Raw genomic sequence first — 21,145 nt, 5'->3', positions numbered from 1 at the left:
ATCCTATCTGTCAGCCCCAGAAAATTATGATTTCCCTGATCTAGTAGTTAAAGACAGTTATATAATTTAAAGAGCTGCTGGTATATACACATTAAATTATTAGAAGTAAATTGCAATCTTTTGTAAAATTCTTTGTTGAAGTTTTCATCGGAAGGAATGAAAGTCTGTAATAAATAATTTTTTTGGAAGCAAATGTGAAGCTGTGTTGGAACTTCTGTGCTTTTCCCCCCAACCCTTGTCCCCTTGGTGTGAAGACCGGCCTGAGTCAGACCATTGAGGATTAAGGATGAATGCATTACTCAGCACCCTGCAGGGGTGGGTCAAGCACCCTGGCTTTGAAAAGTTACTGTTTTGCTTAGTAAGCCTAGAGATTTCAGGTCAACTGCAGAATGGAAGCTCAGTACTGTGTTGATTAACACAGTCTACTTGAAAATGGTCTCTCACTCTTCCAGACGTCCTTCCTCTGTGTGCTTGTGTAACAGTCTCCAAAATCACTGACTGGATTGCCAGTGGACGTTACCTATAGCAGAGCTTGGTTTCCCTGAAGCATTCCTGATGGAACCATTCTTTGACTTGAATAAGGAGCTTGGCATGTTAAGGGGGAAGAAGGGACACATTTATTTTAGTCTGGCAAAATGGGAATGCAGGAACTAAGGGGAGCCTGTGATAACACTATTTTGAGGCAAAGAATGGGGATTCTGGATCAGATGCCTACTAAGGAGAAGCATTCTTTTAAGAAAATATATATTTTTATTGATTTCAGAGAGGAAGAGAGAGGGAGAGAGAAATAGAAACATCAGTGATGAGAGAGAATCATTGATTGGCTGCCTCCTGCACGCCCCCTACTAGGGATTGAGCCTGCAACCCGGGCATGTGCCCTTGTCTGGAATCGAACCCTGGACCCTTCAGTCTGCAGGCTGACACTCTGTTCACTGAGCCAAACCATCTAGGGCAGGATAAACATTTTGATTAAAATGTTAGCTAGAGAAAGGAACACAGATAGCTTTTGGTGTTGATTGGAATGAGGGGTGTCCTAGGAAGGACTGCAGAGGCCTGGGAGAGAAGACAGTAGGCCTGAACCTGGGGCCAGCTCTGCTGACGGGAGAAAGAGCCTGGCTCTGTGGGGGAGAGGAAAAGGAAAGGCACCTGGTAGGTTAGGATGTGTGTGAAAGGGCTGGGTCAAAAACCAAACCAAACCAGGAGTACATTTGTTTTTATGCCTTTTGTTTTTGATGTTTCTTTCGAAGTGTAACTTATCTTAGAATAGAGACTGGCAGTCAGACTTCAACAAGTTATGGGAGATTTTTCACACTTTCCCTTTAACCGTGTCTGCGCTCCAGCGTTTATCGTAGCTAAAGCATCATCACCATGCCCATCGTCATCTACCAGTGTTGATGAAACATACAACCAGAGTCTCTGTGCTTTTGAGAAGAAGTCTTTAATTAGGATTTGCTTTTGTTTTTCCAGGTAGCCCAGCCCTGACCCATAGGAATCTGACTTCCGCCAGTCTGAATGACATTTCTGATAAACCTGAGAAGGACCAGGTAAGCAAAGAGTTCTTGCTCCTTTGAAATGTAAGACTAAGTGCCTATCTAGAAGACACTGGGAAAAGATGAGAAATGATAGTTCCCTGACTGAAAAGAACCAATATGTGTAGATGGGGTTTTTGTACTTTTTCTGTGGGGAGAGGAGGCTTTCTGTGAAAGGGATTTGGAGTTCAGAACCCAAGAATGAAAGTCATGATTTCAGCCTTTGTAGATGTAGTCTCTTGGGCACTTTATTGTAACTATAGTTATATTAGCTTTAAAATAGTATAATAATCCCTACCTCAAGGTTATTGTGAGGATCAAATGAAACACTTAATGAAAAAGTGCGTGGATTAAAAAAAAGAACTAACATTCTGGTGATTGTTCACTCTTGAGTATATTTTTGGCAAAGGTGATGTAGTTTTGTTAGCTATAGATTTGTTTATTAAAATACATAGTAGGTAGACTACTTAAAATGTAGAGCAATTAGGGTTTGAGTCTCAATTTTTTTCTTTAAAAAATATGGTAGAAACTGGGCCATTTTCCAGTTGGGAGAATATCCCAGCAGATAATAGAAAGTGGAGAGGAGATGTAATTTTGCATTGTGCAATAAAAACCAAAACCAGCTGTGTGGCCTAAGTGGGTGAAGTTTTTACCTAGATAAATAAATCTGAATTGTACATTTATTCTTTATGAGGATGCATCTCTTTAACTAGCAACATTTGTTAAAAGTATAGGAAAGATGGAATTCATGTTTTTTCTTGTACATGAACATATCCAAAATAGCTTTTGGATTCTTCCTTCTCCTTCCAACCAGCAGCACCCTAACAGGGCCATTATCACCTCAGACTGTGTTGCTAGAAAAGCCTTTGGAGCTAATTCCTTGCCTCCATTTTCTCACAATTTAACACACTTCGTAAAATATTGCACTTCCATTTCTCCCTTGGATTAAAAGCTTGTAATGGCTTCCTATAAAGTTGAATTCAGAATTGCCTGTATGACTTTTAAGATGCTCTGAAATCCCATGTTATCCTTCTTATCTTAATTTATTTTTGTTCCCTAGAAGAGGGATGTTTTGCTTTGGCCAGGCCTAATTTCCTCCCTCTTTACACTGAGATTCATTCTTGACTCCTAGTACTACTCCTCCTTCAAATGCTAATGTGGATAACTCTCCTCCCCTCTCTTTCCTGCCTCTTAAAATGATGGGGAGAAGATCATTAAATATGGAAAACAGAAACAGAAGAGGGAAAACTCAGTCCACTAGGACTTATTGAGGATTTCCCTCAACACTATTTCGCACATCTTGATTCCACTCAGTATTAATCAAACAACATCTATATATATAAAAGCCTAACATGCTACATCTGTGACCATTGGTCAACCACTCTACCAGTGGCTGTGATGTGCACTGACCATCAGGGGCAGATACTCTAACTCACATGTGTCAAACACAAGGCCTGCGGGCCAAATCCAGCCCGCCAGGCCTTGCAATGTGGCCCGCACCGCGCTGTCATCACTGCACTCCGCTGTCAGTTTATGACTGTTCAGTAAACCATTTGGCCCGCGATTTACGCTGGATTTTAGATTTTGGCCCCTTCTCTGATTGAGTTCGACACCCCTACTCTAACTGGTAGATTAGCTTTCTGCTGGAGTCCGGCCGATTGGGACTGGGCGAGATGGGCCAGACACACCTTGGAGCTAACCTCCTGCTGTCCCTCCCTGGTCTCTAAAATATTTTTTCTAATTAATTTCCTTTCAATGTGCACTAATTCCTGCACCAGGCCTCTAGTTTTTGAAACAATTGTTAATATTTATTGAGCATTTATTATTGGCCAGGCCCTAACTAAGAATTTATGCATGCCCATTTCATAAGGTTGGTACAAATGCGGAGATTTAGACTTAGAAAGATGAAATACATAGTTCTAAATTGTGATTTTTCACCAAAGAAGCAACAGGAAGTCTAAAAAAATACCACTAGAAAAGTACTTGGCTAAATAAAATATGGGCATCAGGGGCTCAATAGCCATGGTTTACATTGTAGACTTTCAAGGGCCATTAGATTGAAAAGAAAAAAAAAAAGAAAAATATGGGGAACTAACATAGATCCACAGTTCTTATATGTCATATGTGATTTTTTTCTTTTACAAGTTTATCAGATATGAATTCAATAGCATAAACTTGTTCTGGCTCTTGATTTTGGTTGTTGTTCATACTGTATGGCAATAGAAGTAGAGAAGCCCTAAATATATTTCTGATTCTGTGGGGAAATTGAGAGTAACAGTAGCAGATTAGCTATGTGATTGTGATCCAGGTATGAGATGGTGATTGATAAGAATTGTGATACCTTCATTCATTCATTCCTTTAACTAATATTTGATTAAACAATTATGCTATGCCAGCCTCTATGTAAGGTATGAAGCAACACTAATTATGAGGTTTGCCAGGGGTCTTGATTCTAGATGAGGCAAAGTTAGGTATATCTGATACTCTTTGAGGAAGGCTTCTTTAATTAAGGACAGTTCTTCTCTGGAAATTTGTCAATAAGCAGCTGATAAGTGCTAAGAGAAATTTCTTACCTTCTTGGGTTTCTTCATATCTGAGCATGTGCAGAAGAAATTAAGTGGCTTAAGAGGTGTCTTGCACAAGATTCTGTATTAGAAGAAATAGGCTGGACATTATGTTTCTGGGTTGTTGATTTTACTATAAAACCTGTGTGATATTGTCCTTGAAAACAGAATCTTTGCTATCACTAGCATTTCATATTTATGAAGATTCAGAGTAAGATAAAACCAGGAAGATTTAATTCAGGAGTTTAGTTCTTTTTGTTTTCAAAGCCTGAAAATGAAGTTGATGAGGATATCATTATAAGAGCAACTGTCTGTCTCCATTTATCTAATATAACGGCCATAGTTAATGCAACAAGCCTTTTATCCTGCCTCCAAAGAGGAAGAATATCTGTTCTTTGCTTCCCACGAAAGAATTTGAAGAGAGGTTTTGTGACTGACCCATGATCTGTCTATGACCCAAGGTAGAATAGGAATTCAAACTAATAGTTCCTGTTTCTATTACCATTATTTTAGTAACTTCAACTATAAAGGGTGGTAAGAGGAAAATGGGCTTGCAAAGAAGATGAAGTTATTGAAAAAACAAAAAAACAAAAACAAAAACAAAAAAACAAAAGCACAACAAGCCTGGGCTTTTATTTTATTGAACCTGCTTTTTTCTCTCTCTGAGTGGGAAAAAAGGTTGCCAGGCTCAAATTTGTTTTGAAAAAGCTTTTATAATTAATTAGCCAGTGTCCTGGAAATGATCTTGGCAATAAAGTCAAACTTGTTCTGTAGTCTTTTCCAAGTTGGCCCCAAAAACTTTCATACCACTGGAACTAACGTTTCTGATTGACTGATTGTTCTGCCTGGATACCATTTGAACAGTTGCGATGGTGCCTCCCAACTTCCTGGAGCTATGCAACTTCTCAGTAGCACAAAAAAATGGGTTTAATGTTCAGAGTTACTAACAGCAGCCGAATTTCTCATTCTGTCAGCTACATCGTGACAGAATTTGAGGGCATGTTTTTTATGAGATTCTGTTTTGGGAAAAACAGAAGAAACAAATCTGTGGACTGTACTTTTTCTCTCTGTCTCTGCCAAGCCTGTGTGCTGATGATTTCAGTAGCGCTGCCCTGCGGAGAAATGGCTTAAAATAGTTAACAGCAGAAGAAGACCGTAGCCAGCATTTAGGTGATTCAATGCTTCAGCAATATTCCAACTTGGATGTTCTATTTATTAAGCAGAAAAACACCTGGGAGAAGTAGATTAAAAAAATACATCTGGAACTCATCTACTTGTAAATCTACATAAATAATCTCTTCTATTTTGTTGCTAATGGATGATTTTTTTTCTTCCATTATCCAGTTATCTTCTCCAATCACCTTATATTGATTAGTTTTTCTTTCCCCTTATATTCCTTTTCAGTTCTTTTAAAGGCTTACACGTGCCTGGCCGGTGTGGTTCAGTGATTGGGTATGGATCTATGAACCAGACGGTCAGGGTTTGATTCTCAATCAGGGCACATTCCTAGGTAGGGGGCATGCAGGAGGCAGCAGATCAATGATTCTCTCTCATCACTGATGTTTCTCTCTCCCTCCCTCCCTCCCTCCCTCTCCCTCTCTCCCTCTCTCTCTCTCTCTCTCTCTCTCTCTCTCTCTCTCTCTCTCTCTCTCTCTCTCCCCCTTATCCTTCCTCTCTGAAATCAATAAAAATATATTTAAAAAACGTGCAAGTGTGGTGGGTGCTTATCAAACATAATGGGTTTCATTCTCATTTTCATATGGGTATGGAATTAGCTGTGAGAATAAGAAAATCCTTCTCATCATGTTACCGCTTAGCCTTAACTCTCTGGTGGAAGTGCTGTGCTCATTGTACAGTGACTTTAAAAGGGCTTGACATTTCTTTTACTGGGTTTATCAATAATGCAGTAACATCTCACAATTACACCACCAACCTCAAGTGAAATTGCAGTCTGTAGATTGCAGCAGATGTAGTAGCTGTAGAAATGCCTTACAGATTCTCAGGGAGAGATTTAGGGCTCAGACCCTTGGAACTTTTTGTCTGGTTATCACTTCCATGAAACTTATTACTTAGCTAGCTTTTCTGAGATCCTATCCATAGGTCTTCTGGTGGAATTTGGCCCAAGGTTAATTTCTAAGTGTATTATAATCATTTTTAGCACTGTCTATTGCCTATTATCTTTAAGCATACTTGGCTGTCTTGATTTCTATTTTTGAAGTCTTAGTCTTTTGCAGAAATAGAGCTGAATGTAAATATTTTGTCAGAAAGTTAGAGGATGAAACCATTAAGCCATGTATAAGTTTGAGATTGCTAAGCCACAACTGCCTGAAAATGAAAATTAGAAACATTTTGTGATTAACAACCCCGAATCCTTTTCTGACACATATGTAATGTAGGAGCAAGCTACATTCACCTGAGATGACTTCTCATCATTTTGAAGATTCTCATTCTAAGGTTCACATAAAGCTTCCCTTGGCATGAATAACTATTTTATTTGTAAAAAATATATCTTTATTGTTGAAAGTATTACAGATGTCTCCTTTTTTTACCCATTGACCTCCTTCACCCCACATCCCCAACTATCCTGGCCTTCACCACATTATTGTCTGTGTCCATGGTTTATACATATATGCATAGAAGTTCTTTGGTTAATCTTTTCCAACCCATCCACCTTCACTTAAATTTGTCAGTTTGTTCCATGCTTCCATGCCTCTAGATCTATTTTGTGTATCATTTTGTTTTGCTTATTATATTTCACATATCAGTGAGATCTTGTGATACTTGTCTTTCTCTGACTGTCTTAGTTTGCTTAGCACAATACTCTCCAGGTCCCTCCATGCTATCTCAAAGGGTAAGAGACTCTTCTTTTTTATTAATAGCTATTTTAGTCACAGTGGTAGAAATATAACTGCACCTCCTCTTCTTTTTCACGGCTCACCCGGAAAACCTTCTAACTCACACTGAGCAATGGCAGTCTCACTCCACTCCTCAGAGAAGGTGCAGTGGCTAAGAAAGGCCCATGTTTTCCGAGGTTAGGATGCGTGTTGTTAGCATGTGTTCAGGGACCAGTGAAGCACTGCTGCAGCAGGAGGAATCACATTGGTGAGGACCTGAGGACTAAGGCGTGTTGTGAGGAGGTGGTTACAGTTGTCAGATGCCTTCAGTCACTATAGTTTTCTTAACTGCAATGTACTTCCTTGTGGTTCAGTGGCTACAGCTTTCCTTCGTCAGGTGTCCTCGATGGGAACTGGCATGGGCATTGCAATGATTGTCTTAGGTGCCCCTTTCCAAGGGGGTTAGCTTGTCACTTGGGTAATCAACAAAACTGGTGGTTGTCACCACCTTTTCCCTTTCTATAAGAAATTTGACTTTATATAACTTCTCTCCCACCTGATACTCTCATATTCTTTTTTAAAAAAATTATATTTTACTGATTTTTTACAGGGAGGAAGGGAGATAGATAGAGAGCTAGAAACGTCGATGAGAGAGAAACATGGACCAGCTGCCTCTTGCACACCCCCTGCCCGGGATGTGCCCGCAACCAATGTACATGCCCTCGACCGGAATCAAACCTGGGACCTTTCAGTCCGCAGACCGACGCTCTACCACTGAGCCAAACCGGCTTCAGCTCTCCCATATTCTTAAAGGATTGGCAAGCAGTGGTTATTTGTAGTGTTTGAGATGCACCAATATACTGATTTCAAGAACCCAAGTTCTTGAACCTATGTCCCAATTAAAGTTGGGACAGTTGATTTTTCCAATTTTCATAATGCTGTTCTTTTGGGAAAGCTGTTTATCTGTATCAGAAGACTAGGTTTTATTTAAAAACAGTTTGAAAATGAACCAGATAATCCTGTCTGAAGTCAACTAAGTTTTATCTTGTATTTTCAGTAAGAAAAAGGGGAGTCTTTTGTAAACTTTAGCATGAGGGTTTTAAGTAACTGTATGGTGCAATAAATTAGAACTTCTAAATCACCCCATTACTGTATGCTGCTTTGATTTAAACTTGTCCATTCATGTAAAAATATATTCTGTGCTAGAATAGGTTCCCGAGGTGAATGAGACAGATAAATCTTTTGACTCATGGAGCTTTCCTGCTTTGGGGGGACAAATTGACAATAAACATCAAAACCAAGTAAACAAATGAATAGGATACTTTTGCACAATGATAACTGCTATTCTGAAAACACAGCAAGATAATGTGCAGAGGTACAACAAAGCTGGTTTTGGGGCGGGGGGGGTGTATGTGTGGATGGGGGTGTGTAGCTAGGCAGAGAGGAGAAGACCAAGAGGATGAGGTTTCTTTGCTGAGCAGAAAGCAGGAGTAAAGCCATGAGGCAGGAATGATGTAGTCAGGACATACGGGGGAGAAGAAGAAAGTCTCAGTGATTGCAGAAAGGTGGCAGGTGTGCGGAGGTAGGTGAGGCGGGGGAAGGCTGCAGGGGGAACTTATAATTTTACTCTGAGTGAGTGAGACACTATTTTAGGAACTTTACCTGGAGAGTTGTGGGTTCTGATTTACATTTTAAAAAGATCCTTGGGGATGCTGTGTGATAGGATGGAGGAGTTGGCCAGTGTTCTGGACCATCTTGTGTTATTCCTATAATTAAACATTGGATGAGCACCTGAGTGCATTAACTGAGAGCTTACAGACCCAACAGCCAGTTTCTTAATGCATTTGCCAAAGACGTCAAGAACTTGTCGCTATCAAAGGAAGTTTTTCCGTTCCACAGATATTGTAAGAAAGACAAAGAGTTTCTTAGTTAAAATATTTCCCATGTATTATTGATTATATTAAATTACTAATTAATATTATAAAATACTACTTATTCTTTTATTGTCTACAGTTTTACATATGTCTCTTTTTCCCCCAATTGACCCCCCCCCCCCAGCCATTCCCACCCCAGGCCCCAGTGTCTCTGTCCATTGGTTATGCTAATATGCATTAATACAAGTCCTTTGGTTGCTCTCTAACTGCCACCTCCCTCCCCTGTCATTTGTCCCTGGATCTATTCTTGTTCATCAAATGTGTTGATTATTATATCCCACATAAGAGTGAGATCATGTGATATTTATCTTTCTCTGACTGGCTTATTTCATTTAGCATAATGTTCTCCAGGTCTATCCATGCTGTTGCAAATGGTAAAAGTTCCTTCTTTTTTATGGCGGCATAGGATTCCATTGTGTAGATGCACCGGAGTTTTTTAATCCACTCCTCTGCTGATGCGCACTTGTTTCTAAATCTTAGCTATTGTAAATTATGCTGCTATGAACATAGGGGTGCATATATCCTTTCTGATTGATGTTTCTTTTTTCTTGGGATATAGTCCTAGAAGTGGGGTCACTGGGTCAAATGGGAGTTCCATTTTAAACTTTTTAATGAAACTCCATACTGTCTTCCACAGTGGTTGCACCAGTCTGCATTCCCACCAGCAGTGCAGGAGGGTTCCTTTTTCTCCACATCCTCCTCAACACTTGTACTTTGTCGATTTGTTGATGATAGCCATCTGACAGATGTGAGGTGGTATCTCATTGTTGTTTTAATTTGCATCTCTTGGATGATTAGTGATTTTGAGCTTGTTTTCATGTGTCTCTGGGCCTTCTGTATATCCTCTTGTCTATTTAGATCCTTTGCTCAGTTTTTGGTTGAATCTTTTATCTTCCTTTTGTTAAGTTGTATGAGTTCTCTGTAAATTTTGGAGATTAAACCCTTATCTGAAATATCATTTGCAAATATGTTCTTCCATGCAGTGGGCTTTATGTTGTTTTGTTGATAGTTTCTTTTGCTGTGCAGAAGAGCTGTGTCTGTAAAGATATTGCTAGGACATATGCCTGATACTTTGCTGCATATGGAGCCCTGTAGGATTTTTATGGTTTCCCGTGGTACATTTAAGTCCTTTACCATTTTGAGTTTGTTTTTGTATATGGTGTGACTTGGTGATTTAGTTTCATATTTGCATGTATCTGACCAAATTTCCCAGCACCATTTATTGAAGAGACTGTTTTGACTCCATTGTATGCTCTTGCCTCCTCTGTTAAATATTAACTGAGCTTAATGGCTTGGGTTGATTTCTGGATTCTCTATTCTGTTCCATTGATCTATGTCTGTTCTTCTGCCATAACCAGGCAGTTTTGAGAACCATGGCTTGGTAATATAGCTTGATATCTGGTGTTTGATCCCTCCAACTTTGTCTTCCTATGTTTACTCCTCTCAGGTGTCTGGTTATGTAGCTGTCTCTTTCCTGTGTTGACTTAAAGGCACAAATTACAACATAACAAGACACAATGCACCAGGCACCAAACACAAATGTATTCATGATACAGCTGTGTTTAATTCCCCAATTCTGGGTGGATGTTGTTCAGTTCAGCTGTTCCTTCTATCTGCTCTGTGTGAAGGCACAGGGCCTGTCCGCATATTAAATGCTGCTTTGTCTCTCCCTGGACAGACTTTTTAGGCACCCGCCATCGGGGAGGCTAAAGTCTTGTTGTCCATGGGTTTGCAGCTGAGGCACCTGATCCCTGGGCTTTGTGACTTTAGGGACTCCGGTGGTATCCGAGGTTTCTATGGTTGAAGGTAAGGTTGGGCTTCCTATCACAGCCCGTCTCCCTCCCCTTCAAGATGGTGTGGTCTCTGCAGGAGAGCTGGCCACTCCGGGAGAGGTTTCAGCAGTGGCAGAAGCTGCCGAGGGAGCCTGGTCCACCAGGCCCCAACAGTCCTGTGGGATATAACTGTCTCTCTCTCTCACAAATACAGACACTTTCCACACATCCTCACACTTTCGTTCTCTTTACTTACACACTACCTTGCAGCCTGCCATCCTGTTGACAGTCATCTTGGATCCTTTAATAAAATATTTTAATGCACTAGTGGTAGACATAGGCCAATGAGAGTAGTGAGATTGAGCTTTTCAGTGGTTACATATATACCTCCAGTTTTCTTTGTTTTGTTAGTCTTCAGCCAAGGATGTTTTCCCATTGATTTTCAGGAAGAGTGGAAGGGAGGGGAAGAGTCAGAGGGAGGGAAACATTGATGTGAGAGAGACACATAAAGTGGTTGCCTTCTGCATGTGCCTCACTAAGGCTGGGGATTGAGCCTGAATATGTCTCTGACTGGAATCGAACCCGGGAGCATGTAGTCTGAGGGCCAGCACTCTACCCATTGAGCCAAACCAGCTAGGACTCTCCAGTTCTCTTGATGTTACTATTGGCTGATACCAGGCGTGATCTGGGTAAAACACATGACTCATGAAACCTTCACTATGGGTTTCTCTGAAGAGTAGTGTCAAGCATCTTTGTCTCCATTGTTTAGAAAAGGGTATTGGGGGTGTAGGAGGACAGAGCAGCTGAGGTGGGTCCTGACCACATTCTTACCAGCCCTGTGAAAGAATTGAACTCCAGGGGCATTGCAGGACATTTAATTCAACATTTAATAAGCGGCATGGCAGGTTTTAATAAAAGGAATGTCACCTTTTCCCTGTCTTTTCAATAGATAGGTAACATTCTGCCATATTCCTCTACCATGAATATTCTTAGGAAACAGGGAGGGGCAAATGTAGATTTTTAGTTATGAGTATGTGAAACACAAAGTTTATTCTTATATTACTATTTATTTATTGTATTATTGTTCATATAAACAACCGTAAGCCTACTTTTATTTCACCCTGTATAATGCAGAGAGTAGCAGAATGCCATCAACATTTATCTTTTTAAAAATTAATTAATTTTTTATTATTGACAGTATTACAGATGCCCCTGCCTTGCCCTTCTCCACCCAGCCCCCACCCCTCCCCAGGCCTTCACCACATTACTATCTGTGTCCATGGGTTATGCATATATGTATCATCGACATTTATCATTGATGGATGTCTATACTCATGTCATGTGTTACCTACTCTAACTGAAAACTCATTAAAAAAACAAACTTTCTCCCCTTGGAAGTAGCAAATCGTTACACAATCAGAAAGTAGCGCTATCTTATAATGGACATTCTAAGGGCATGGTTTAAAAACCTTTATAACAAGAGTTATAAATATAGACATGGAATTGTTCTATATCTACTATTGCAATGATTTTCAACCTTTTTCATTTTCTGGCATACATAAACTAATTACTAAAGTTCTGCAGCATACCAAAATATATTTTTTTATGCTGATATGACAAAAAAAGTAGGTATAATTTTGATTCATTTACACTGGACCACTATTATTATGTTGTCCTTTTTTTTTTAAATTTTAAAAGAGGTCAGTGCCCCTGACTAACTAGTCAGGCATTGCATGTCTTAAAAATTCTTGTGGCACACTGGTTGAAAATCATTGTAACATGTTAATATCTATAATATTTTTTAAAACTTCAGCTCAAAGTATACAAAATTGCTACAGAAATTCAAACAAAGCAAAAATGAATAACATAGAAGGTGAGATTCTCACCTTCAAAATAACCACTGTTAGCAGTGTGATGTAGTTTTCTACACATAAGTACTTGCATATTTATCTATACAAAATAAAAATAGCACAATATTATTCTGCAAAAGAAACCAAACAGAATGTCATGAATATCTATATTCTTCTTCTTAAAGGCTAGTATATGTGAATCTTTTTACTTAAATGATCTATTATTACTAGATTGTTGATTACTTTCATTTCTTTGCTGTTACAAACAAACCTTTAAGAAATATTCTTATTGGAATTGTTTTGCATTCCTTCATGAGTATTTTCTGGAGGAGAGATTTTTAAAACTTCTTTTTTAATTGAATTTATGGGGTTACATTGGTTAATAAAATTATATAGGTTTCAGGTGTACCATTGTATAAGACATCATCTGTATATTACACCATGTTGCTGGGTCGCTGTGAATTGCCAATTACTTTCTGAAAAGAGCAGACCAGTTTATGTCCTAGATCTTTTAAACACTTTAATTAATCCTCCGCCCCTGTTTGCCTGTCAGATTTGAGTTTCTCCTTTATTTCACTCTACTGAAACCTTAGCAACTCAAAATGAAAAGAATCTCAGTCTCTAATATCTGCCTCCCAGCTTGCTCTGGGGGCTTTTTTCAGCTTAAAATTTTGAGGTGAACACCTGGTTTGCACTCCTGGTCCAGCTGGATCGCTGAGCTGGCTAATCCACCCATGTTCTGAGGCAGGGAGGTGAAAAGTGCAGGCAGTAGACTTGGCCACCTGTATGCGTCTTATTGCTTCTGCTGGAGGTGCTGCTGTTCCCAACTCTGAGAGAAATCCTTCAGGCTTTGTGGGAATTTCCTTGGCAACCAAAAATGGCCTCATCTCAAGAGCCCTTCTTGGTGGTCAGAATTTGGAACAGAAAGAAAAATTGTAAAAAGAGCTGGACAAGTGTTCTCTTTGAAGCACTACTCAGCACATTTGCAGCTTGGCTTTGCATCTCCTTCCTCCTGGCTCTCCCACCCCCAAGAGAATTTTGAGTGGACTTATATCTGATTGTGAAATGCATTAAAGGAAAAGTTTACGCCTTATGTGGAATGCTTTATTAGGAGCTTTGAAGGACTGTTGTCATCTGGGATAACTGATAAAAAAGATCAGTGAACCATTCCTTGCAAGTTGGGCAGTATTTGCAGATTTTACCGCTTCCTATTTCCCTCTCAACAGGGAACCTCAGCAGAGGAGCTTTATGAAAAGGCTGTGCCATGGGAGGAAGCTTCTCTTGCTCTTCTTCAGAAAGGGAAGGGCTTCCCACTGTTCCCAGCTCACTTGAGTGACCGATCCCTGGCTAGCTGGTTTATTTGCCTCAGCAGCATCTTATGACCTTATCAATCACTAGCAGAGCTTCCTGATTCTCTGCGTGTCACCTCCAATGGTCTGGTTTCACTCCCTAGAACTGAACTGAACAAAAAACAACCAGGCTTCCCTTTTCTCTGCTGCCATGTTAAAAGGGTAGCAGTAATTCTTTTCTACAATCTGAAAGTCGTGGGTAAGCATACCAAGCTGACACTGCTGCCTAATCAGTGTTCTATGCATGTACATGTAGGAAGACAGAAATAACTGAGTCATTGTATTGGGATTCTTTGTAATAGCTTTGCACTTCAAATTTAGCTGCACTGGCGATCGTTCAGTGACTCCACCTGATAGTATTGAGTCTATTTGTCTTTAAAGAATAAGATTGGACACTTATTCACACTAATGCTTTGGTTGATATTGTCAACCCTATTTTACATATTGGTACACTTAAGACAGAAAAAAAATAATTTCCTCAAAGCTTAATAGCATCTAAGTGGTAGAGCTTCATTATGATATGAGCCTGTGAATTCTGCCTATTTGTATTATGATCTTTTTTAGGTCCTAAGCCCTAGGTGTCCAGTTGATAGTTTACTAGCCATCCGTTTGTCTTTGAGATACATATCATCCAGAATAGGCTAATCACCGATTTACTATTAAATAAACCAACTGTTAAGTAAAGATAATTTTTTAAAATGAATCATAATATCTACTAGAGGCATTGGGGTGGGTGTCCCTCAGCCAAGCTTGCACCCTTTCCAATCTGGGATCCCTCGAGGGATGTCCGATTGCTTGTTAGGAGTTTCCTCAAAAAACTAAAAACTCCCATTTGCCCAGTAATCCTACTCCTAGGAATATATCCTAAGAAACTAGAAACACCAATCAGAAAGGATATATGCACCCCTATGTTCATAGCAGCACAATTTACAATAGCTAAAATTTGGAAACAGCCTAGGTGCCCGTCGGCAGATGATTGGATCAGAAAACCATGGTATATCTACACAATGGAATACTATGCTGCCATAAAAAAGAAGGAATTCTTACAATTTGCAGCAACCTGGATGGAATTGGAGTACGTTATGCTAAGTGAAATAAGCCAGTCAATGAAAGAAAAATACCACATGATCTCACTCATTTATGGATAATAAAGAACATTATAAACTGATGAACAAAAAGATACAGAGACAGTAAAGCATCAAACAGACTGTCAAATTACAGCGGGAAGGTTAGGGAGAGGTGAGGGAGATAAGAGATCAACCAAAAGGACTTGTATGCATGCATATAAGCATAACCAATGGAAGCAAAACTGGGTGGTGAGGGCATGTATGGGAGTGGGGTGGAGGAGCAATGGTAAGATATGTACACATATAATACCTTAATAAAAAAAATTATCTTTATTGTTGAAAGATAAATTATATATCTCCTCCCCTTTTTTCATCATTGAATCCTTCCACCCTGCTCCCATTCCCCCTACCCCAGGCCTTCACCACTCTATTGTCTGTGTCCATGGGTTATGTACATATGCATATAAGTTCTTTGGTTAGTCTCTTCCTGCTCACCCCCTTCCCTCTGAGATTCGTCAATCTGTTCCATGCTGTACCTTCTCCATGGCATGGCTATGTGAAAAGGAATGAGCTTAATATACTTTAAATTATTATATAAGTCTTAGTTATTCTTATTATTTAAGTGTGCCACTGCTTTTAATTTTTGGTTTTGTTTTGCTTGGAGATTGGATAGGATGGAAGTCATTTCCATGTTAGATTTTATTCCTTAAATACCCATTGTTACCTTGGCTCTTTGGGGGTTCATGCTCTTAGCCTTCTGTATTCCACTGCTCTACCTGTGCTCCCATGAAATGTGTCCGACTGTCCTTCCATGAGTATTGTTACTGCATGCATGGTTTCCATTGGAACCCAGAGTTTTTGTTCCTCTCTACTTTTCCAAGACCTCCCTTTCCTTCAAGACATATGTCAAGAGCTATGTTTTTCTTATTTGCATCCTTGAACATTCTGTCCCATGTTAATCACTCCGGTCTCAAATTTCTACCACCACCGAGCACTTACTATTTGTCACTTCACAGGGACTCACTTTGTTGCTACTGTTTTTGGTGTTTCATCTTCTTCTTTATTGGGTGCGGATGGGAAGACAGAGGAGGAGGAGGAGGCTGAAGTGGAGTCTCTTAAGTTAGTTTCTGAGAGTAACGATGATGATGATAACTAATTGGGGAGAATCAGCTTGTACTTATTCTATCTCTCAGAACTTTGTTTTTAAAGGCTACGAAAATGACTATGACTATGAGAGTTTCTCAGAGAAAGTTAATTTCACAAAGTATTGTTATTGTCTTATCTTTTCATTCTGGTAACTTCTCAGCATGATCACTGACAGAGTGTTTTGTCAGGTTAACCAGTTGGTTAAAGTACATCTCATACATTTAAATTTTTTCATCTAGAACAGTCATGTAAATGTTAACATTTCAAATATAGTTTGCTCTTTCACTTTTAAAATCCATTTGCACATTTTTATTACAATGAAAGCTCAATGGACATAGTGAACTGGCTGACTGACATAGTTTAAACAAATACAAAATCTTTTTTCCCCCTTTATTTTTTTAAAAAAGTGTATTGTGTCACAAGGACATATTGGAAAAGCCAACTGTCAGTAGAGAAAGATGTTCTATTACAAGATGACATGGCATTGCTAAGTTTTCCCAAGCATGGCACATTTCAAATCATGCACTACCCAACATTCTACTTTTAGACATGGGCCACTTCATTTTGTATGACATGATATAGTGTTAAATTATGGTTAAGGCAGATCAAACTTGGGAAGGATTTATCATTAAATTAGAGGCCTGGTGCACAAAATTCATGCACTGATAGGGGGATTCTTTCGTCTGGCCTGCGCCCTCTTACAATCCGGGACCCCTCAGGGGATGTCTGCCTGCCAGCTTAGGCCCGATTCCTCTCACTATCTGGGATCCCTTGCTCCTTACCACCTGCTTGCTTGCTGCTTATCTCTTGGCTCACTGCTCCTTAGCGGTAGGCTACTGCTTAGCTCATGCTTTTTAGCACTGTTGTGGAGGCAGGAGAGGCTCTCACCACCACTGCTGGGCTCGCCAGGCATGAGCCCGGCTTCTGGCTGAGCTGTGTTCCTCTTGTGGGAGCCACTGACCACCAGGAGGAAGCTCCTGTATTGAGCGTCTGCCCCTTGGTGGTCAGTGCATATCATAGTGATTGGTCGTTCTGGTCATTCCACCTTAACGGTTGCTTAGGCTTTTGTTATATTAAATGGGATACTTTATATAATTTACTAGTTCTATACATTATTGCAACCCTTTTTCATGTCATAATTTTTCTTATAGTTTAGGTCTCAGGACTGCATTATGATAAAGATCCAAGTATGTTATTGAAAATAAAAAAGAACAAGTCAAGTTGAAATCCAATTATGTTTCAGAAAAACCTTTTGCTCAGAACTGAAAGAATATTTTCTCTTTTCATTGTGTCTTTGACTGCATTACTCACTGTTTCTCAAATGAGAGGTGTGGAGGAAACCTGTTCCAATATCGGCTTGTCCGTGATACTGAGAAATAAATGAGGGGAATTCCAGAAATTTCAATAAGTTACCTTTACATTGTATGAAGAAAAACTAGGTGCATGATTTATTGCCTTGTTGAATTATTATCTCTAAGAAGGCATCCTCAGACACTACATTCTGGAAGGAGATCTTTGTTTAGAAAAATAACAATTGCCACAACTACTTAAAATAGTTGTGAAACTCTTTTTTAGAGTGAGGAATTCTCAAGGAGTAGTTTTGTCATCAGGACATTATGCAAACATCTGTAAAAATGTGTCATGGAGGGATTTTCTTGGGCTGATGGCCATGTTGTTTCTAGTCTACATGTCTTTGTGGAACTCTCTGAATGAAGTTCTGCTAAGGGAATGAAGTGCAATTAGTTGTTTTGAAAGACCTAGATTCATGTCACATTTAGGTTTCCAGTTATATTTGAAAACTGGGATACTTTATATAATTTTATATTTCTGTAGTTTTTTATTTTTAAAAGGCATGTTAAAATAGCACAACATGCAGGTTTTATTAAAATGAAAAACCAGAATAAATGAAAATAAAAAACTTTCTCTCTAATGTGAGGGTGAGGAATGTCCACCCTTGGAAGGCTGGTGAAATCATTTGGTCTGGCCCTGGCAAGGCATTAGGGGTGAGTTAATTAAACATTTCACCAAATTTAGCAGGCTTATTTTTAAGTTGATAATTTTGTATGGCACTTGAGTGATGTTATAAATATCCAAATGGTCCTTGGCAGAAAAATGGTTCCCCACCCTTGCCTAATGCTCTACTAGGGACTCCATGCTTCTAATGCTTATTATATATTCTGTGCTTCATGGTCTGAACCATGCTATGGGCTACATTGTCTTCCTTTTAGCTGTGCCTGCTTGATCTACATTTTTACCTTGGGATACCTCAGTGTGGAAAGAATAAGATAGGAGATTTAAATAAAAGGAATAAAAATGTAGTGTCCTTTCAGAGTTTTCTGGATAATCGGAAATGTGGTTTGCTCAATGTGGAAGAAAAGCCTGTGTTTTTTTTTTAGTTTTTTTTTTAACTCTGGAGATGTTGGTTCAAATCCTAGCTTCCTTCCCTACCAGCTGAGTTACCTTGTGCAGGTACTTAATGTCTCTGAGCCTTGAAAAAGTGGGTAAAAACTTATTTTTCTTGTTCTTATGAGAATAAAAAGAGAGAATGTGTGTACAGCGTGCACAGATTAATTAGTGTTTTAAAAATATTACTTTCCTCTCCCCACCCTGTTCTCCTGCCTTCTTGTGACTAGAAGAACAGGATAAACTATGAGATAAAATAGGGGGAAATGAAACAAGTTAAATAAGTGAGGCAATATATATTTAATTTTTGGAGTGGCTCAAGAAAAAAGTAGCAAATTAGAACACTGGGGTATTTTAAAATTTTTATTAGTATAGATCTTAATTTAGAATGATTTTATTTTAAATTGTTTCCTAGGCATATACATGTAGAATTTTGTAGTGGTGTTTTCTCTTTCCCTTCCTCTTTTCTGAAAGTAATAAGCCACTAGCCAGTCTATAGTAGTACAGTAATAATTACTTTTTCCTTCATATAAACCTTTATAGTTTATATTTTATATATTTTTAATTTTTAAATTTAAAAGTTTTTTTCCCCCATACAACTATGGTTTTTAAACCTGAGAATGTGGAAAACCAATACAGCATTGTGAGGGTGTACAGCTCATGTAAGACAGTCTCTGCACTGGAGTGCACAGAGGCTGTCACTCACAGCTTAACCTTGTTTGATGGTCCCCACTTCCTTTGCAATGAGCCCCGAATCCTTAGCATGGCCCCAGAGCCCTCTGGTATCCCTCCTCTCTCCTTGGTGACTACTGTGATGACGCAGTGCTCTTTCAGGTGCAGTAGCGTGGCACTTGCCCCAGCTACCTTGGGCCCTTTGCACGTGCCGTTTCCTCTGACTGAAATTATCTTTCTGCCCAGGCAACTGGACTTCACCCATTATTTCTCAGTTCATGTCACCTCTTCAGGGAAGTTTCCTGTGACTCCCCTGTTTAGGCTAGAGTCTGCTGTGATAAGCTCTCTTTGCACATTATACTTTTCTATCATGGCACCTACTATAAATATCTCTATATATAAAAGCCAAGTGACTGGAACCATGGAACAACCAGAACGACTGGTCACTATGACTGCCCCCACCAACCACCTGTGGGCCGCTCTCCCCAGCCAGGCCTGCCCCCAATTGGGCTCTCCATCAGGAGTAGGGCCAGCCAACTTCCTGCAGCCCTTCCCCAACCAGCCCCACCCCAATTAGGCCATGTTGAAGGATGGGGCTGACAGCCAACCTCCTGCAGCCCCTTCAACCCCCACCAGCCTGGCCCCAGTCAGCCCCCATTAGGGCAGGCTGGTTGGACCCCATCTGTGCACAAATTTGTACACCAGGCCTCTAGTCATCAAATAAGTGCCTATTTTAATTTTTGGTAAACATGAAGAGATGATGTCTGGCAAACTGCTGCTCATGGATTATAGCCTGCCAGAAGCCTGCTTTTGTAAGACTGACAAGCTAAGAATGGTTACAGTTTTAAAGATTTGTTAAAAAAACAACAACAAAAGAATATGTGACAGAGACTGTATGTTGCCTGTAAAGCCTAATTTAACCTTTAAAAAATATATTTTATTGATTTTTTACAGAGAGGAAGGGAGAGAGAGAGAGAGCTAGAAACGTTGATGAGAGAGAAATATCGACCAGCTGCCTCTTGCACACCCCCGACCAGGGATGTGCCCAAAACCAATGTACATGCCCTTGACCGGAATCGAACCCGGGACCTTTCAGTCCACAGACCGACGCTCTGAACCTGAGCCAAACTGGCTTCGGCTAATTCAACCTTTAAAAAAAACACATTGTCATCTATGATCTAAGTCATTGATACATGTGTTGAGTAGATGGACATAAGTGTATTTACATATCACTTTATTTGTATGAGCAGGACACTTGATAATAGTAAGGTATCCATGATGATGTTGTTATAAGCACTTAGATGGACTGAGGGCTGTGTGGCCATCACGGGTTTCTTAGCTAGAAAATAATTGTATTCAAAGTATGTGGGTTAATGACCAGTGTAAATGTGGAAGGAGTTTTTAATGTCCCTTTTGAGCTTGTATTGCCCAGATGAGCAGATTTATTAGCAATTGGGATTGAGCCACAATGCATGCTTATCAGATTCTCAGCGGACATAAATTGGGCAAGGTTAGCCATCCAAATTTTAAATGATAGAATCACGATGGAGAATGATCTTGACGGGCTGAAACCACATAGACTTTAACAAGAATAAATGTAAGCTATTTACGTTGAAACCATGATGTAAACAATGTGAAAATCCTACTTTATTTGGGCATAAAATTTATGACTCATCAGATTTAGACTTTTGAAAGGTTTCCATTATTTGAAAACAGTTGAGGGCATACAGTTATGGGAATTACAGTGGTGAGATGGTTGCCTTATGGTGAAATAATAGATTCACTGTCTATTGCTCTAGACATAAACTTGCAATAGCAGGTACGTTTAATGGAGGCAGTTTTTATTCTAACATAAGAGTGAGTTACATAGGAAATAGAGCAGTATTGCTAACTTAAGAAACACTAAATTGCTTTGCACTAAACTTTTATTAGGGGTCAGGATACCTTTTCTGCCTTTCACAGCTTCTGATGACAGACAGTTAGACAAATCAGTAAGTAATGTAGGGTGGTGGGTATCTTCTTAGC

At 39.5% G+C, this 21,145-nt stretch overlaps 1 protein-coding gene across 5 annotated transcripts in view; it reads left to right on the top strand.

The window, feature by feature from the left end:
- SLC4A4 (solute carrier family 4 member 4) overlaps positions 1 to 21,145 on the top strand; it is a 323,102-nt gene that overhangs the window by 191,708 nt on the left and 110,249 nt on the right. For all 5 annotated transcript variants that reach the window (XM_084889751.1, XM_084889749.1, XM_084889747.1 and 2 more), the window contains exon 7: positions 1,468 to 1,544. In XM_084889751.1, coding sequence (XP_084745877.1) covers positions 1,468 to 1,544 — 77 coding nt within the window. The remainder of the gene's footprint in view (positions 1 to 1,467; positions 1,545 to 21,145) is intronic.

The sequence above is a fragment of the Pipistrellus hanaki genome (genome assembly GCF_964339955.1).
Source record: "Pipistrellus hanaki genome assembly, chromosome: 1".
Classification (NCBI taxonomy): domain Eukaryota; kingdom Metazoa; phylum Chordata; class Mammalia; order Chiroptera; family Vespertilionidae; genus Pipistrellus; species Pipistrellus hanaki.
This window is presented reverse-complemented; position numbering and strand designations above follow the sequence as displayed.